At 48.7% G+C, this 19,270-nt stretch overlaps 1 protein-coding gene across 1 annotated transcript; it reads left to right on the forward strand.

Annotated features, from left to right (window-relative positions):
* Nucleotides 1–7,928: 7,928 nt before the first annotated feature.
* krt5 (keratin 5) lies at nucleotides 7,929–13,907 on the forward strand (the record flags this gene model as incomplete). Its single annotated transcript, XM_084446270.1, has 9 exons — nucleotides 7,929–8,483; nucleotides 11,305–11,513; nucleotides 11,890–11,950; nucleotides 12,068–12,163; nucleotides 12,299–12,463; nucleotides 12,679–12,804; nucleotides 12,988–13,208; nucleotides 13,387–13,466; nucleotides 13,687–13,907. The coding sequence occupies 9 exons, from the start codon at nucleotides 7,929–7,931 to the stop codon at nucleotides 13,905–13,907; spliced, it is 1,734 nt and encodes a 577-aa protein (XP_084302396.1).
* Nucleotides 13,908–19,270: the final 5,363 nt, after the last annotated feature.

Here is a 19,270-nt window from a genome sequence, read left to right on the forward strand (position 1 = left end):
ATATCCAGCTACTACAGTAACTAGTCTAATCATGCATATCCAGCTCCTACAGTAACTAGTCTAATCATGCATATCCAGCTCCTACAGTAACTAGTCTAATCATGCATATCCAGCTCCTACAGTAACTAGTCTAATCATGCATATCCAGCTACTACAGTAACTAGTCTAATCATGCATATCCAGCTCCTACAGTAACTAGTCTAATCATGCATATCCAGCTCCTACAGTAACTAGTCTAATCATGTGCATATCCAGCTCCTACAGTAACTAGTCTAATCATGTGCATATCCAGCTACTACAGTAACTAGTCTAATCATGCATATCCAGCTCCTACAGTAACTAGTCTAATCATGCATATCCAGCTCCTACAGTAACTAGTCTAATCATGCATATCCAGCTCCTACAGTAACTAGTCTAATCATGTGCATATCCAGCTACTACAGTAACTAGTCTAATCATGTGCATATCCAGCTACTACAGTAACTAGTCTAATCATGCATATCCAGCTCCTACAGTAACTAGTCTAATCATGTGCATATCCAGCTACTACAGTAACTAGTCTAATCATGCATATCCAGCTCCTACAGTAACTAGTCTAATCATGTGCATATCCAGCTACTACAGTAACTAGTCTAATCATGCATATCCAGCTACTACAGTAACTAGTCTAATCATGTGCATATCCAGCTCCTACAGTAACTAGTCTAATCATGCATATCCAGCTACTACAGTAACTAGTCTAATCATGCATATCCAGCTCCTACAGTAACTAGTCTAATCATGCATATCCAGCTCCTACAGTAACTAGTCTAATCATGTGCATATCCAGCTACTACAGTAACTAGTCTAATCATGCATATCCAGCTCCTACAGTAACTAGTCTAATCATGTGCATATCCAGCTACTACAGTAACTAGTCTAATCATGTGCATATCCAGCTACTACAGTAACTAGTCTAATCATGCATATCCAGCTCCTACAGTAACTAGTCTAATCATGTGCATATCCAGCTACTACAGTAACTAGTCTAATCATGCATATCCAGCTCCTACAGTAACTAGTCTAATCATGTGCATATCCAGCTACTACAGTAACTAGTCTAATCATGCATATCCAGCTACTACAGTAACTAGTCTAATCATGTGCATATCCAGCTACTACAGTAACTAGTCTAATCATGCATATCCAGCTACTACAGTAACTAGTCTAATCATGTGCATATCCAGCTCCTACAGTAACTAGTCTAATCATGCATATCCAGCTCCTACAGTAACTAGTCTAATCATGCATATCCAGCTCCTACAGTAACTAGTCTAATCATGTGCATATCCAGCTCCTACAGTAACTAGTCTAATCATGTGCATATCCAGCTACTACAGTAACTAGTCTAATCATGCATATCCAGCTCCTACAGTAACTAGTCTAATCATGCATATCCAGCTCCTACAGTAACTAGTCTAATCATGTGCATATCCAGCTACTACAGTAACTAGTCTAATCATGCATATCCAGCTACTACAGTAACTAGTCTAATCATGCATATCCAGCTACTACAGTAACTAGTCTAATCATGCATATCCAGCTCCTACAGTAACTAGTCTAATCATGTGCATATCCAGCTACTACAGTAACTAGTCTAATCTAGTGGCTGTATTTACTGTGAAATGCAGTGAAAGCTGGTGAAGGCTCTACCTCTCTACGGTCAAGTTTGCTGTGCATGTGAACAGCCCAGTAACACCAGTAACGCCACAGGTGAAGATTCGTTCATCACATCGACTGTGACGGTAGATTCAGGGACGGTATGAGCACATGGGGGAAAAAAGCACATGGACTGCTGTATGAGCACATGGGGGAAAAAGCACATGGACTGCTGTATGAGCACATGGTGTATGCACTGCTCTGCTGTATGAGCACAGTTTTTATGATGTTTTAAAGGTTCATACAGTAGCGTCAGGTTTCTTTAAGGTCCCATGACCATGTTAGGGAAGAAAATGTCCCTATCTGCCCAAGGTGGGGTGTGATGGGGGGGGGCGGGGCCTCTCAAGGTGGGGTGTGATGGGGGGGGCGGGGCCTCTCCAGTGTCTGTAGCACACAGAGGGAGATGTCTTCACCTGTGCCATCTTAATATGTCTCAACAGGTATCTGCAGTTCATCTACAGTAAATCAGTTTCAACATGAACCTCTGCTCCCACTCTCTCCTCGCTAGGCTTGTCACGGTTGTCGGTGTTACTCGGTGTTACTCGGTGTTACTCGGTGTTACCAGTGTTACTCTGTGTTACATACACATACAACGTGTATTCACCGTTTTCCGCCGTCTCTGTGTTTTTACCTGATCTGCCCCTCCGCGTGTGCATGCAGTACAGAGCGTAGTCTAGAGGAATCAGATTTCAGTTTCAATTCATGTGAAGAGAGAAGCTAGAGGAGGGGGGGGGGGCTTTGTCAAATTCTCTCACCTATTCTAGCAGCATTCTGTTCAAACAACCCTGATTTTGGGAGGCACTTTGACATTGTATGCCTCCACAGCTTGCTTGAAAGTGTGCGATCAGAGTAAGGTAAGATAAACGTTACACTCAGTCCTGTGCTTCTTTATAATAAAAATCAGAATTACATAACATAAAGTCATCCCCACCGAGTCTTGAGCCCTGGTCTCCCGGGTGGGGTGAGTCCAATGCTCTGACCACTACGCTGGTGCAGTGGAGATCAGCGGGTTGGTTTTGGTGTCCTTCCAGTCCCTAGTGTGGGTTGGGGTTAGGCCCATTCCCGATACTTCCCCTTAGCTCTAGCCCCTAGTTTTGGAGTGCCCTCGACTGGGTAGTGGACCTTCAGAACGGAGCCACTGGGACACCACGCGTTACGTAATCAATCGAATTGTATTAGTTGCCTGATTTTCTGTGGAGCCCCTGGGATGTTACAGTGTGATAAGGATTGGGTATCAAGAATCGGTTTCAATTTGGAGCCGGTTCTAAATTTCCAAGAACCGTGAATTCGATAAAACATGCATTTCGAATCCGTGTTTTGGTTCCTGCGCTCACAAGTGAACTTTTTTCTTAATTTTTCTCCCGATTCCCGATTCTCGACTCAACTGGACTCTCGTCGACCAATCCTCGACTGGCTCGGAGATTGAGTGGTTGTAAGTGGAGGTAGGCGTCTACAAGCCTCCGCCCTCGTGAATCACAGCAGTGCATCTCCCAGTCTTCCCCCACCCCTGCCTCTATGCTGGTGACTTCAACTGCCAGCATGAGGACTGGGGGTACAGCACCAATACACCCGACGGAGAGAACCTGGCTGCTTGGACAGCTAACAACAGCCTGGCCCTGTTGTATGATCCCAAGGGCGCAGCCAGCTTTGTCTCAGGTCGCTGGAAAACTGACAAATCCTAACTTGGCTTTCTTTAGCGTCGGCGTTGTTAATCAGCTCCCTGATAGACGCATGCAAGGAAAGTTCCCGCGATCCCAACATCGACCATCGCTGACTACCATGCCTAAACTTGTGGACCTCATCCCGAGCAAGCCGGCGAAGCGACGGAACTTCTGAAAGGCCAACTGGAAACGCTACCGCCTCCTTACCCATAGATCCACGAGGTGCCTTCCACCACCTAACAACAACAACGTGGAAGAGGCGTACTGGGAACTCTGCTGCATACTGGTGAAAGCGCCCAAGAAATCCATCCCACGCAGACGTCGCAACAGCTACAAACCGTGTTGGGATGCAAAGTGTGAGAGTCTCTACTGTGCCTTCCTCCGGGCCCCCCAGGAGAGAGTCTCTACTGTGCCTTCCTCCGGGCCCCCCAGGAGAGAGTCTCTACTGGGCCTTCCTCCGGGCCCCCAGGAGCAGTCAGACAGACTTTCCTCAGCCCTGCTGTCTAGACTCTTCCGAAGGATACAAGAGCACTGGAAAGACGCCATCAACTCCTTCGACTTCTCACACTCCAGCCGCAAGGCATGGAGCATCCTTAACAACCTCATTGGTACAGTAGGTCTAGACACTCTCTGCAAACAAAATTGCATCACAATTAGTGACAAGTGGGACATACAAGGGCAAAGACCATGAATTGTCATGTCTCGTGGCAAAATAAGTGTCTGACCTCTGGAAGGCCACAACTCCTAGCGGCGGTAACATCTCCGGTGAATTCACAGTTCGCTGCTGCCCTCCAGCATGTAAAGCCAGGGAAAGCTCCGTGGCCTGATTCTATCTGCCCAGAGCTGATACTCCATGCTGCACCTGCCTTGAAGAGCGTTCCTCTCTTCCTGCTTGCACCAACTCAAGATCCCCATAATCTGGAAAAGAGCCCTAGTTGTCGTGATCCCTAAGCTGAACAAGCCTGAATGGGACCCCGCCGGGCCGTGGACCCTAAGCACCTGCTCCATGGCCGCCGGTCCTTCCCCTCCCAGGATGGACTTACCCAGACTGGTGTGGGTGAGGCTTAATCCCCTCCGGACCGGTGTTGGACGTTTCAACTCATCGATGCACAGATGGGGCTTGGTATCCTGTGCGGCGTGCGAGTGTGGCGCTGAGGAACAAACTGCAGACAGGACAGTCTGACATAGTTTTGGATGATGAAACAGTGACATGGTTCCTGGAGGTGTGCCCGGATATATAGCCCAGGTGGTAAACGGACAGCCCCTCGGCCCCGAGCCTGGGGAGGAGAGAACACAACACCTAACCCGCACCAAGAAGAAGACCACTACTCTACTTGTGCAGTGGAGATCAACGGGTTGATTTTGGTGTCGTTCTTGATGTTGGTGTGCTGGGACTACTGCCTCTTGTGGTACCAACAGAGAAATGCAGGCCAACATTGACCAGAGTAACGGAGGGAGGGAGGGAGAAATAACCGGACAAAGGCTATGCTAGGTGTGCTGGCTTACAGCCACGCACAAAAACTACCTGGCAATAAACAAATTCTGATTATAAAGAAGCACAGGACCGAGTAAAACGCTTATCTTACCTTACTCTAAACTTACTTTAAACTTGTTTGCACATGTTTGCACATATCTATGCACTAATGTTTGTTTTGTCCTTGTTATGGCACCTCTGCACTGTATATAGCAGCCTGTATGTCCGAGACAAATTTATCTCGGGACAAATAAAAGTCGTGGAGGCATACAACACCAAAGGCTAACAGTGCTGTTCAACGTAAGGCAAAGGTCTAAGGGTAAAGATTAAAGTAAGTGCTCTCTTATTGTAAGCTAAACAGTGTTACCAGTAACGCCGGTGTCATGGATTTATTAGTCAGTGGGGAAAAATCCACACCGTGACATTCCTCCTCCTCTCTCTCTCTCTGAAACAGACACGTCTTTCCCTCCATGCTGGGGTTCCTGTGCTACTAATCAGCTCATCTCAAGACCCAGAAGACCTGGGAGAAAACGGTGAACGTTATCATTCAGGGATCTGGGTGGAACTCCCTGTGCAGTTTATTTCAGGCGTGATCGTAGTCGCAGCTTGCTGGTCTGATCTTCAGCGACATCCAGGTCATTGATTGGAGGGTTCAGGATGGCCTGTTTTTCTCCTGGCAGTCGACTGCAGGTCTGAACAGAGCACACAGAGGACACCGTGCATTCTCTCCTCTCCCATTCTCTCTCTTCCTTCCTCTCTCTCTCTCCCTCTCTCTCTCTCTCTCTCTCACACACACACACATACACTTGCTCTCTCTCCCCCTAACAATGAAACTCTTGTACTACTTGTTGGAAGAGCATGATTCAACTAAATAATATTGTTTTGGTAAAAACAAAATGACTGTGTCCACCCCCCCCCTGGCAGGCGCCCAGCTAGCCTGCTGGGAGATGCAGTAAAGGCATCCCAGAGCCGCCTCAGTGTGCCACACCCATTGGTTGTAGCACTACAGACTGCTGAGCATTTGGAATGACTTGACTAGCTGATGTGTATGACTCATGACTGGGTCGTGGTTTATGTTCCCTATGTACTTTGTTGGCACTCTGAGTGGTGTTGTTGAATGTTGTACAAAAAAGTACTGCATGTCATCTGTGTGGTGAGCCTTGGCTGAACAATAAAGTTGTATCCTTCTATCAACTACACCCTTGGAATTAAAGATAATTTCTGGTTGTAATCTCTGTGAAAGAATGAAATACTTTTCTTACTATTCTCCTACGAGATGCGCAGCAAACAAACAGCATCTATACGTCAGGCTCACAGACAGCAGTGTATACCAAAGCATTTTACTATCATCATTATTTGGGTGTTGTTTTCACATAAGCCCTCTTAGGCGTGTATTGGACTTTGTTTTTACACACCGTCTGTCTTTTACTTTATTTGTGTGAATAAAAAAATACTCAACTAAACTCATGTTAATGCAGCAAACTATCTGGCAGTTCACCCAATCTGCAGCTCAGTGAACCACTTAGAGTTCCAACTAAGTACCAGGGAGAACAGAGAGGAGTCTGTTTCTGTCTGTCTGTCTGTCTCTCTCTCTCTCTCTCACACACACACACACACACACACACACACACACACACACACACACACACGCACACACACACACACAGAGGGGATGAACAGGACCTCTCTGATGACAGATTAGGAAGTGCGGTAGAATCCGATTCTAAACACCACAACAGTGTCACCAGCCAGAGCTCCGCTACGACACACACACACACACACACACACACACACACACACACACACACACACACACACACACACACACACACACACACACCCAGGAGACTGTCCTCCCCAGCCTGCTGCTTCTCCCGGCCCGACCCCATCAACCCCCAGTCACACTGACCCTGACCCCTTCAACCCCCCAGTCACACTGACCCTGACCCCTTCAACCCCCCAGTCACACTGACCCTGACCCCTTCAACCCCCCAGTCACACTGACCCTGACCCCTTCAACCCCCCAGTCACACTGACCCTGACCCCTTCAACCCCCCAGTCACACTGACCCTGACCCCTTCAACCCCCCAGTCACACTGACCCTGACCCCTTCAACCCCCAGTCACACTGACCCTGACCCCTTCAACCCCCCAGTCACACTGACCCTGACCCCTTCAACCCCCCCGTCACACTGACCCTGACCCCTTCAACCCCCCAGTCACACTGACCCTGACCCCTTCAACCCCCCAGTCACACTGACCCTGACCCCTTCAACCCCCCAGTCACACTGACCCTGACCCCTTCAACCCCCCAGTCACACTGACCCTGACCCCTTCAACCCCCCAGTCACACTGACCCTGACCCCTTCAACCCCCCAGTCACACTGACCCTGACCCCTTCAACCCCCCAGTCACACTGACCCTGACCCCATCAACCCCCCAGTCACACTGACCCCTTCAACCCCCCAGTCACACTGACCCCTTCAACCCCCCAGTCACACTGACCATGGAGCATTCTAATCTGCATGTCATCCTCAGTATACATGAATATAGTGAAATACCTGGTAGCTAAATGCCCCCCTCCCCCCCTGCCTGAGGTCCTGGCTCCTCCCACCCTGCCTGAGGGCCTGGCTCCTCCCACCCTGCCTGAGGTCCTGGCTCCTCCCACCCTGCCTGAGGTCCTGGCTCCTCCCACCCTGCCTGAGGTCCTGGCTCCTCCCACCCTGCCTGAGGTCCTGGCTCCCATTCCTCTGTGTAGCTGGGTGTGGCCTGGCCGGATCGGCTTACAGGGGCGGGCACCGCTACCTGTCTGACGGGCTGGGTACACAGTAGCGGCAGCCCTCCCTCCCTCTCTCCCTCCCTCCCTCCCTCCCTCCCTCCCTCTCCCCAGCAGGTGAGCCCGCTGGGGGGGCAGGTAGGTCCTGGGACAGGGCGGAGGGGTTGGCCCCTGTACCGACTCCTCCCCCTAGCAGAATCAGATATAAGCAGGGATCTTTCCGAGAGAAGGCACTCAGGGGGATCTGACTGTCCTCTATTGAGCTCCTCCAGTCCTCTGTCTCTCTGCACTCCTCCTCCTCCTCTTCCTCCTCTCAGACCATGAGTGTTGCCTACAAGTCGTCGTCGTCCTCCAGCAGCTTCGGTGGCGGAAGCATGAGTGGCGGTTTCGGCAGCGGCGGCGGAGGCGGCATCAAGAGGAGCCTTGGCTTCTCCAGCTTCTCGGCAGCCGCCGCGCCCATGGGCTCCAGCCGCAGCAGCATGTCCGTCCGCCGTTCCGGTGGCGGCGGCGGAGGCTTCGGGATGGGCGGTGGCGGCGGCGGCGGCTACAGCAGCTACAGCATGAGCACAGGCGGTGGTGGTGGCGGATTCGGCATGGGCGGAGGCGGCGGCGGCGGTGGATTCGGTCTGGGTGGAGGCGGCGGCGGATTCGGTCTGGGCGGAGGCGGCGGCGGCGGTGGATTCGGTCTGGGTGGAGGCGGCAGCGGCTACGGTCTGGGCGGAGGCGGCTTCATGCCCATCACAGCCGTCACCGTCAACCAGAGCCTGCTGGCCCCCCTCAACCTGGAGATCGACCCCAACATCCAGGTGGTCCGAACCCAGGAGAAGGACCAGATCAAGACCCTCAACAACCGCTTCGCCTCCTTCATCGACAAGGTCAGTGACCCTCCTCCCCTCTGGCCTTCTCTCTGGTCTCTCCAGATCTCTCTTCATGAGACAAGTCTGTTTATAGCAGGTTAGAAGAAGAGTCTCTCTGGTCTCTCCAGATCTCTCTTCATGAGACAAGTCTGTTTATAGCAGGTTAGAAGAAGAGTCTCTCTGGTCTCTCCAGATCTCTCTTCATGAGACGAGTCTGTTTATAGCAGGTTAGAAGAAGAGTCTCTCTGGTCTCTCCAGATCTCTCTTCATGAGACAAGTCTGTTTATAGCAGGTTAAGGAATATGCAGCGCAGTGGTGACCAAATGTTAGCATTAGCGACAAAGCTGTGTTTCTTCTCGAATACTTTTCACAGAAACTGAGAAAAAAAAGCAGGTGCATTTGATTTAAGTTGCTTGGCGTGCACAAATGGTGGAGTTTTGCACTACTGAGACAGTTCAGTTTGTTTCTAATGTACCAGGCAAGCTTAAATAAGCACCTGATCAAACTGGTCCCCACTCAGGTGTGCAGCCTGTAGTTAGTATGCAGGGGCATCACACAGACGGCAGCTGGGTTAGGGTTAGGGTTATCTGTGTGTGGTGTTCCTACTATGCTCTGGTTGCTTGGTGCCAGCATGCTTGAATAGTCACTCCCTTCCCTTGTGTCCTGGTGCTCATTAAATATTTCACAGCCACGGACAAGCTGAGCGCCGGATATCCTGTATGTACAGAAACCAGTTAGCTCTACCCCCCCTGAATAGGAAACACACAGGGACCACAGGTCTGAAGCCTGTCCTAGGGTTAGGGTTAGGGTTAGGGTAACCCAGCCTCATCACAGTGGGTCAGCGTAGCAGGCGACATCGCTCCACTCGCTCTCTCTAGGGCTCAACTGCCCCAGCCCTGTAGGGTAGCAGGGTGTGTGAGGGGGTTGGGGTAGGAAACCCAAACCCAGGCAGATCATGTGGCCAGCAGCTCTCTCTGGGAGCGAGGAGGGGATCAGGTTCGGTTCCCTAGTTGTTTCCATGGCAGCAGCAGCAGCCTCTTAGTGGAGGGGTCTGATGGGGGGGGGGGGGGGGGGGCAGGGGGCGGGGCCTCTCTCTGCTGCACCTGCGCAGCCACCTGACACTTAGGACTCACAGTGAAGAGCTCAGTCGCTGCGGCACAAACCTCCTTGTGAGGAGGATAGGAGGAGGAGGGTTAGAGTCAGACTGGATCAACATGGTTAGAGTCAGACTGGATCAACGTGGTTAGGGTTAGAGTCAGACTGGATCAACATGGTTAGGATCAGACTGGATCAACGTGGTTAGTGTTAGAGTCAGACTGGATCAACATGGTTAGGATCAGACTGGATCAACGTGGTTAGTGTTAGAGTCAGACTGGATCAACGTGGTTAGTGTTAGAGTCAGACTGGATCAACGTGGTTAGGGTTAGAGTCAGACTGGATCAACATGGTTAGTGTTAGGGTCAGACTGGATCAACGTGGTTAGGGTTAGAGTCAGACTGGATCAACGTGGTTAGGGTTAGAGTCAGACTGGATCAACATGGTTAGTGTTAGGGTCAGACTGGATCAACGTGGTTAGGGTTAGAGTCAGACTGGATCAACGTGGTTAGGGTTAGAGTCAGACTGGATCAACGTGGTTAGGGTTAGAGTCAGACTGGATCAACGTGGTTTCTGGAGTTGTGCTTCAAATGGTAAATGGTAAATGGACTACACTTATATAGTGCTTTTCCACCTTAGCGGCACTCAAAGCGCTTTACAATGGCCTCTCATTCACCCATTCACACACACATTCACACACCAATGGCGGTAGCTGCCATGCAAGGTGCTAACCTGCTCATTGGGAGCAATTTGGGGTTAGGTGTCTTGCTCAAGGACACTTCGACATGTGGACAGTCAGAGCTGGGATTCGAACCACTGACCCTTCGATCACTGAACGACCCGCTCTACCAACTGAGCTACAGCCGCCCCAGTACAGCCGCCCCTTCAAGGAGGCTTGATGTCTGGAGAGTAGACAAGACCATGTTGAATCTATAAAACCACTCCTTGAACACAGACCAACAGACCACACCCTCCCTGTGAAAATATTCACTCAAGATTTTCACACACAAGCAATATGTGCCACCCCCACTCCTATCAAGGTGGTCGATGAGATCAAATTCTGTAACTTTACAATCAATTGTGCTGCTAGCACATGAAAAGGATGGGGTAGTGTTAGTGTTACAGGGGCAGCTGTTCCCTGGCTGCATGGTGTGCAGTAATCATGGAGGGTGTGGCAGCAGCAGGCAAGTTCCTTCCCTTAGGGCCTGTCTGGCTGGCTGTGGGGCTAGAGCACAGAACGTCTCTGCTGAGACTCCACGTCGGCGCTAACGGGAGGGGAGTGGCCGGGGCGTGTCTGGGGCCGGGGTGGGCCGGGACCGGGGCGTGTCTGGGGCCGGGGTGTGCCGGGACCGGGGCGTGTCTGGGGCCGGGGTGGGCTGCCTCGTCCCTGTCCTCGGGGAAGGGTTGGGTAAGATGGGGCGGCGGAGCCTTTCAGCTGCCTGGCCGGCCCTCTTCACTGAATCTTGCCACAGCTCACATGGAAGGAATTCTCCCAGGAGCCAAAGCAGTTGTTGAAACCTGTTGAGAGGAGAGTCACCTCAGTTTACAGCTACATGACCTCACTGGAAGCAGAAAAGAACAGAACAGGCCCCATGGCCAAGCTAGCCAGAAATCTGAGTTGCAGGTCCCTTCCCGTAACATCACATTCAGAGTGAATGAGGCACACCTACTGTAACTGACTTGTCCCTCACTTCCCGGTCCCCCCCTGACACTAACTCCCTCTTATGTCACTTCCTGTGGACAGGTGCGCTTCCTGGAGCAGCAGAACAAGATGCTGGAGACCAAGTGGAGCCTCCTGCAGGACCAGACTACCATGCGCTCCAACATCGACAGCATGTTCGAGGCCTACATCTCCAACCTGCGCAGACAGCTGGACGGTCTTGGCAACGAGAAGATGAAGCTGGAGGGCGAGCTGAGGAACATGCAGGGCCTGGTGGAGGACTTCAAGAACAAGTGAGTCTGGGGTTAGGGTTAGGGTAACCATGCAGGGCCTGGTGGAGGACTTCAAGAACAAGTGAGTCTGCAACACTCGTCTGTGGTGTTGTTGTGGTGTTGTTGTGGTGTTGTTGTGGTGACTGCAGAAGTGACTGCTAATTCTCAGAAACTGTACCTTTTTTTTCTTTTACATTAGTGTTGTTTAAAAAATATGAATTTAAATGGAAAAATAAGTGGGTATAGTCTGTGTACCCTAAACAACTGACACATACAAATGACAGGCCTTCATATGATAGGATTAGGATTTTCCTGGGTGGATAATATGCACTCACTTCTACTTTCCTCAATGGTGGATTGGTTCAAGTTAGCTAACACATAAAATCTATATTTTCAGATATGAAGATGAGATCAACAAGCGCGCCGCTGTGGAGAACGAGTTTGTCCTCCTGAAGAAGGTGAGGAGATGAATAATCTCACAGGTTGCATAGTCCCCACGGCTATATCAGTCCCCAGATCAGCTCAGTCACAAACCTCATCTTCTTCTCTAACTGGCATCATGCCTCCTCTTCTAGGATGTGGATGGAGCCTACATGGTGAAAGTGGAGCTGGAGGCCAAGGTCGACGCCCTCCAGGACGAAATCAACTTCCTGAGGGCGGTCTACGAAGCGGTGAGGACCAGGATGATGAAGTTTTAGCAGCATCTGATGATGACACGCTGGACAGGATAAACAATGTGGTGAACCACTTGAAGAAAAACATTACCTTTCCTGACCACCTCCCCTACCTTCCCCTTCCCTCCCCAGGAGCTGCGTGAGCTGCAAGGTCAGATCAAGGATACCTCTGTGGTGGTGGAGATGGACAACAGCCGTAACCTGGACATGGACTCCATCGTGGCCGAGGTCCGTGCTCAGTACGAGGACATCGCCAACCGCAGCAGAGCTGAGGCGGAGACCTGGTACAAGCAGAAGGTGAGAGCCCACTTCACTGAGAGGCAGCAGATAGAAGATCCCCAGATCTAAAGATGCTTTATTCACCTGCAGCTCGGTTGTAGTGCAGCTGTGCTGTGCTTTGTATGGGCTGGGGTTCCTCAACGAGGCCATTAAATGTGTTGATTACCAGATAGTTAGTGTGTTGATACTTTAAATTCTAGATTCTTATTAATGACTAAACCACATGTGACCAGTTCGAGGAGATGCAGTCGTCAGCAGGGCAGTACGGTGAGGACCTGCGCTCGACCAAGACGGAGATCGCCGACCTGAACCGCATGATCAGCCGACTCCACAACGAGATTGAGTCAGTCAAAGGACAGGTAGGCCCACCGCAGTGACCACGGACATCTCCAAATACTGGCAACAAGTCTGGCTTTCAAACTTAGGCAGCAAAAAAACATCCTTTGGTGAGAATAAGTATCCACCAATTAAACATGATTAGTTCAGCCCAACAGGAGAAGACTCCACGTTATTATACTTTTTTTTTCTTCCTCTCCTGCCAGCGTGGCAGCCTGGAGGCGCAGATCGCCGAGGCAGAGGAGCGCGGTGAGCTGGCTGTGAAGGACGCAAAGCTCCGCATCAGCGACCTGGAGGCCGCCCTGCAGAGAGCCAAGCAGGACATGGCCCGCCAGGTGCGCGAGTACCAGGAGCTGATGAACGTCAAGCTGGCCCTGGACATCGAGATCGCCACCTACAGGAAACTCCTGGAAGGAGAGGAGACCAGGTGAAAAATAAATCAAATCTTTAAAAAAAAAAGTCTTGAATGAGCACAAGGCAAGACACAGCTGGTAGATGAACAGCAAAATAGTCGTCTTTCTTTGTCTGAATGTTTATGCCAAGAAACGGTAGCTTCAGCCAGAAGCTTATCTAGCCAGTAACTGACTTGCGTACTCTTTCTTCAGGATCTCCTCTGGTGGAGGAACAGCGACCATCCACATCCAGACCTCTGGCGGCGGCGGCGGCGGCGGTGGTGGCGGCGGTGGTAAGAACACCTGCCTGCTGTCTTTTACATCCAACCTAGAATACCTTCCTACCGTCTCTAATCTAAACTAGAACACCCACCTGTACAGTACGGTATAATCCAAGCTGTAAACCCGTTCATTCAATCAGCATCACCATCACTGATAACTATATAAACTCTCTCTCTCTCTCTCTCCCTCGCTGTCTCTCTCTTTCTCTCCCCCCCCCTTTCTCTCTCCCAGGTTCTGGGTTCGGTATGGGCGGTGGCCTTGCCCTTGGAGGTGGTGGCGGCGGTGGAGGCGGCGGTTACGGCTACAGCAGCAGCAGTGGAGGGGGCATGTCCATGAGCGGGGGAGGGGGCATGTCCATGAGCGGGGGAGGCGGGGGCGGCAGCTTAGGGATGGGCGGGGGCGGCATGTCCATGTCCCGCTCCTCCATGGTCTCGTCCAACAGACGTTACTAAACAAGGCGGTCGGTCTGTCTTACCCTCCTCCTCCTACTCATCCTCCTCCTCCTACTCATCCTCCTCCTCCTACTCATCCTCCTCCTCCTACTCGTCCTCCTCCTCCTACTCGTCCTCCTCTTGTCCCCTCCTTACGCAGCTCAAACGAGCTCGCACACACTCCCCCTGTCACCTGCAGGCACAGAGCCCCCTGAGACCTCTGACCCTGGAGGCCAGGTCCTGTCCGACCCCTCCTCCTCGCCTCCATGCAAGAGGAGTAGTAACACAGGCTGACCACCAGAGGGCGCTCCCTGGCTGAAGCTGATCTCTGACAGATTATTACCTTCACTCCTTTTATCAGAACACAACGCACAAAGCAAAACAAAGCAGAGATATATTTACCAAACAACCGGTAGCAAAGAGATGAGTTCACCCACCTCTGGGTTAGGGTTAACCCTAACCCTAACCCACCTCTGCCTTCAGTCAGCCAGGCTGGGGACCCATCATGGCTGCCGAGCTACGCTAGAGCATCCTCACTCCGTAGCACCCGTTCATCTGTTCATCATATGGAACTGGCGCCATCTTGTGTTCTGTATTATCATCAAAAGCAACCGAAAGCACACTCGTAAAAAGTGGCATCCCCCTTCTCTGGGATCAGCATCCAGAATTCTCTCGTTCCCTTTCCTTTCGTAGAGATGGGTTCCCCAATGAGGCTTGCAAGCAGTGCTTTCATTCTGTTTTTCTCTTGACCAAAAAAGAATAATAAATGGCTGACTGTGGTGACCAGATTTATCTCGTGATTGAGCATGTACCACCCAAACATCCTGAATAAATCTGCATTCTAAATCATCTGCTGTGACTGTGTGTGACGTGACTGTGCCCTCTGTGGTTGCTGGTATGCTGTGCACTGTTTCCATTGCAAAACCCAAACACGATTATTATTCATCACCGACCACGTACACTTTAAATGACCCTAGGAGATTTGGGGAAACTAAAATCTCTGTGACAAATCTTATTCTTCAGAGCTGCCACATAATCAATCAATCAATCAAAGCTTTATTTATATAGAGCTGCAACATCATGCTGTTGTTGACTCCATCCCTGTGTCAAAAGAATCTGAGAAGCTTCATTGAATGGAATAAGGTTTACAGCATACGGACAGCCTAAATACAGCTCTGTGTCTTGTGGTCAAATGAGACAAAACTATTTTTTGGGTACATCATTTTTTTATGCACATCAGTGTTCTCTTTGGTGTCAGAAAGTTATGTTTTAAGCCAAAATCAAACATATTAAATTACAGTAGGCTACTACAAAGATATGCTTGAAGGCTTAAAATAAGTCTACAGCATTGTGGGTACGCTCTAGACATGAATTACTGCTCTACAAGTTGTTGTTTTTCTCATGAGAGTCTGCCCTTAAAGTGTAAATATTACATAACTTGAATATGGCCCCGAGTACCAGTTGTGATTCAGTATTGAATTCAAGATGATTCTTTTAAAATGGTAAATGGACTGCACTTAATTTTTATCCAACACACTTTACAATTGGCCCTCATTCATCCATTCACACACTAATGGCCTGCTCATTGGGAGCAATTTGGGGTTCAGTGTCATACCAAGGACACTTCCACATGTGGAGGGGAGAGCAGGGTCAGATGTGTGTGTGGAGGAGGGCACACTTGGTTTACTTAACCCATTGAAATGAGGGGGCACCGGTAGCTCAATGGGCTGGGGCGTTTACCATGTAAAGGATAGTCCTTTCCCCGTGGGTTGGAATCTGGCCCACTCCCTTTGCTGCATGTCTTCCCCTCTCTCTCTCCCTCTCCAACCTTTCCTGTCGGTCATCTACCCTGTCCTATCCCTAATAAAGCAGAAATGCCTTAAAAATATCTTTAAAAAAATAAAAACATTGAAATGAAACCAAAAGTTCCCCAAATTGCATGTCCTGAGATAAATCAAACACACCTGAAATACTCTGTAACAGTAATACTCTGCCCCAGACTGATAATAATACTCTGCCCCAGAGTAATAATAATACTCTGCCCCAGAGTAATAATAATACTCTGCCCCAGAGTAATAATGATACTCTGCCCCAGAGTAATAATAATAAATTCCCCAGAGTAATAATAATATTCTGCCCCAGAGTAATAATGATACTCTGCCCCAGAGTAATAATAATACTCTGCCCCAGACTGATAATAATACTCTGCCCCAGAGTAATAATAATACTCTGCCCCAGAGTAATAATGATACTCTGCCCCAGAGTAATAATAATACTCTGCCCCAGAGTAATAATGATACTCTGCCCCAGAGTAATAATAATAATACATTCCCCAGAGTAATAATAATACTCTGCCCCACAGTAATAGTAATACTCTGCCCCAGAGTAATAATAATACTCTGCCCCAGAGTAATAATAATACTCTGCCCCAGAGTAATAATAATACTCTGCCCCAGAGTAATAATAATACTCTGCCCCAGAGTAATAAAAATACTCTGCCCCAGAGTAATAATAATACTCTGCCCCAGAGTAATAATAATACTCTGCCCCAGAGTAATAAAAATACTCTGCCCCAGAGTAATAATAATACGTGCCCCAGAGTAATAATAATATTCTGCCCCAGAGTAATAATACATTCCCCAGAGTAATAATAATACGTGCCCCAGAGTAATAATGATATTCTGCCCCAGAGTAATAATAATACTCTGCCCCAGATTAATAATAATACGTGCCCCAGAGTAATAATAATACGTGCCCCATAGTAATAATGATACTCTGCCCCAGAGTAATAATAATACTCTGCCCCAGAGTAATAATAATACGTGCCCCAGAGTAATAATAATACATTCCCCAGAGTAATAATAATACGTGCCCCAGAGTAATAATAATACTCTGCCCCAGATTAATAATAATACTCTGCCCCAGAGTAATAATAATACTCTGCCCCAGAGTAATGATACTCTGCCCCAGATTAATAATAACACGTGCCCCAGAGTAATAATAATACTCTGCCCCAGATTAATAATAATACGTGCCCCAGAGTAATAATAATACGTGCCCCAGATTAATAATACTCTGCCCCAGAGTAATAATAATACGTGCCCCAGAGTAATAATAATACGTGCCCCAGAGTAATAATAATACTCTGCCCCAGAGTAATAATACTCTGCCCCAGAGTAATAATAATACGTGCCCCAGAGTAATAATAATACGTGCCCCAGAGTAATAATGATACTCTGCCCCAGAGTAATAATACTCTGCCCCAGAGTAATAATAATACTCTGCCCCAGAGTAATAATAATACGTGCCCCAGAGTAATAATAATACTCTGCCCCAGAGTAATAATAATACTCTGCCCCAGAGTAATAATAATACTCTGCCCCAGATTAATAATAATACATGCCCCAGAGTAATAATAATACGTGCCCCAGAGTAATAATAATACTCTGCCCCAGATAAATAATAATACTCTGCCCCAGAGTAATAATAATACTCTGCCCCAGATTAATAGTAATACATGCCCCAGATTAATAATAATACATGCCCCAGAGTAATAATAATACAGAGTAATAATAATACGTGCCCCAGAGTAATAATAATACTCTGCCCCAGAGTAATAATAATACTCTGCCCCAGAGTAATGATACTCTGCCCCAGAGTAATAATAATACGTGCCCCAGAGTAATAATGATACTCTGCCCCAGAGTAATAATAATACTCTGCCCCAGAGTAATAATAATACTCTGCCCCAGAGTAATAATAATACTCTGCCCCAGAGTAATGATACTCTGCCCCAGAGTAATAATAATACTCTGCCCCAGAGTAATGATACTCTGCCCCAGAGTAATAATAATACGTGCCCCAGAGTAATAATAATACGTGCCCCAGAGTAATAATAATACGTGCCCCAGAGTAATAATAATACTCTGCCCCAGAGTAATAATAATACGTGCCCCAGAGTAATAATAATACTCTGCCCCAGAGTAATGATAATACGTGCCCCAGAGTAATAATAATACTCTGCCCCAGAGTAATGATACTCTGCCCCAGAGTAATAATAATACTCTGCCCCAGAGTAATGATAATACGTGCCCCAGGGGTGGTCTGAAGAGAGACTGAACAGAGACCTCCTTCTTCACAGACGCTTTATTGGGCCGACAGAGCCAACACACAACTCCAATCACACACAAGAAATAAATAACTCACAAAATATAAATAAACAGCCTTGATTACCCCTCCTCCACACCCCACTTTGACAATATTCAAAACCTGATTGTGGTCAGCCCAACAGAGGGTTAGGGTTAGGGTTGGGGTTGGGGTTAGGGTTAGGGTTAACCCTAACCCTGACCACCAGTGCATCTCACTACAAGGTTTCAGGCTCAATAGCAGCAAACAACGACAAGTCTTCAGATGGAGGCGCTGCTACATGTCTATCAGGAACACTGGTTTAGGAACATTTAACTCTTAAGTAGCTCCCTGTCACACCTTACAGTTCTAGAAATAACACAAACACACACTCTACTGTAAATGTTTACAACAATGCACAAGTCAAAACAAGCTTCCCCAATAAATAACATTAACATGTTTAATCATATATACATATACATATATATGTATGTACATATCTAATACTATAGGAAATATCAGCCAGTAAGTTAGTAGAGTCTTTAGCCCAGTTCACACCAACCTGATCACGGTCTGAAAGCTGTGGAGGTTCTAACCGACGGGCACCTCGGGGGGGGGGATCCCGATACAGGGCCGATACGATACGTCCAAGCTGAGCTGGACAGGGTTAGGGTTAGGGTTAGGGTTAACCCACCTCGGGGGGGGAGATCCCGATACGATACGTCCAAGCTGAACTGGACAGGTCAGGCTCTCGTTTAGGCCGATATATTGAATATATTGAACCGACTTCGGTCATCGGTCACATTTGAGCCAAACAGAGCACAGGTCCAGAGTCTTAATTTTCTTGACTACGGTGTAGGAAAACAAAACAAATAAGTTGAGAAGCATGACTTCCCGTCTGGATCCCTTTGAACCACTCTTGCAGATGAAGTGTGTGTGACACTGGCAAATAAGTGACACTGGCCAATAAGTGACACTGGCCAATAAGTGACACTGGCCAATAAGTGACACTGGCCAATAAGTGGTCGGGAGAAGTCAGAAGCATGCGTGCGACTGTCAGGTTGGTGTGAGTTGGGTTTTAAGTCCAGCTAACTGACTGAACTGGAGCCAAAGGAATGATGGAAGGACAGACAGACAGACAGGCAGACAGACAGACAGACAGACAGACAGACAGACAGACAGACAGACAGACAGACAGACAGGCAGACAGGCAGACAGACAGACAGACAGGCAGACACACAGACAGGCAGGCAGACAGG

The sequence above is a fragment of the Borostomias antarcticus genome (genome assembly GCF_949987555.1).
Source record: "Borostomias antarcticus genome assembly, chromosome: 11".
NCBI lineage: Eukaryota > Metazoa > Chordata > Actinopteri > Stomiiformes > Stomiidae > Borostomias > Borostomias antarcticus.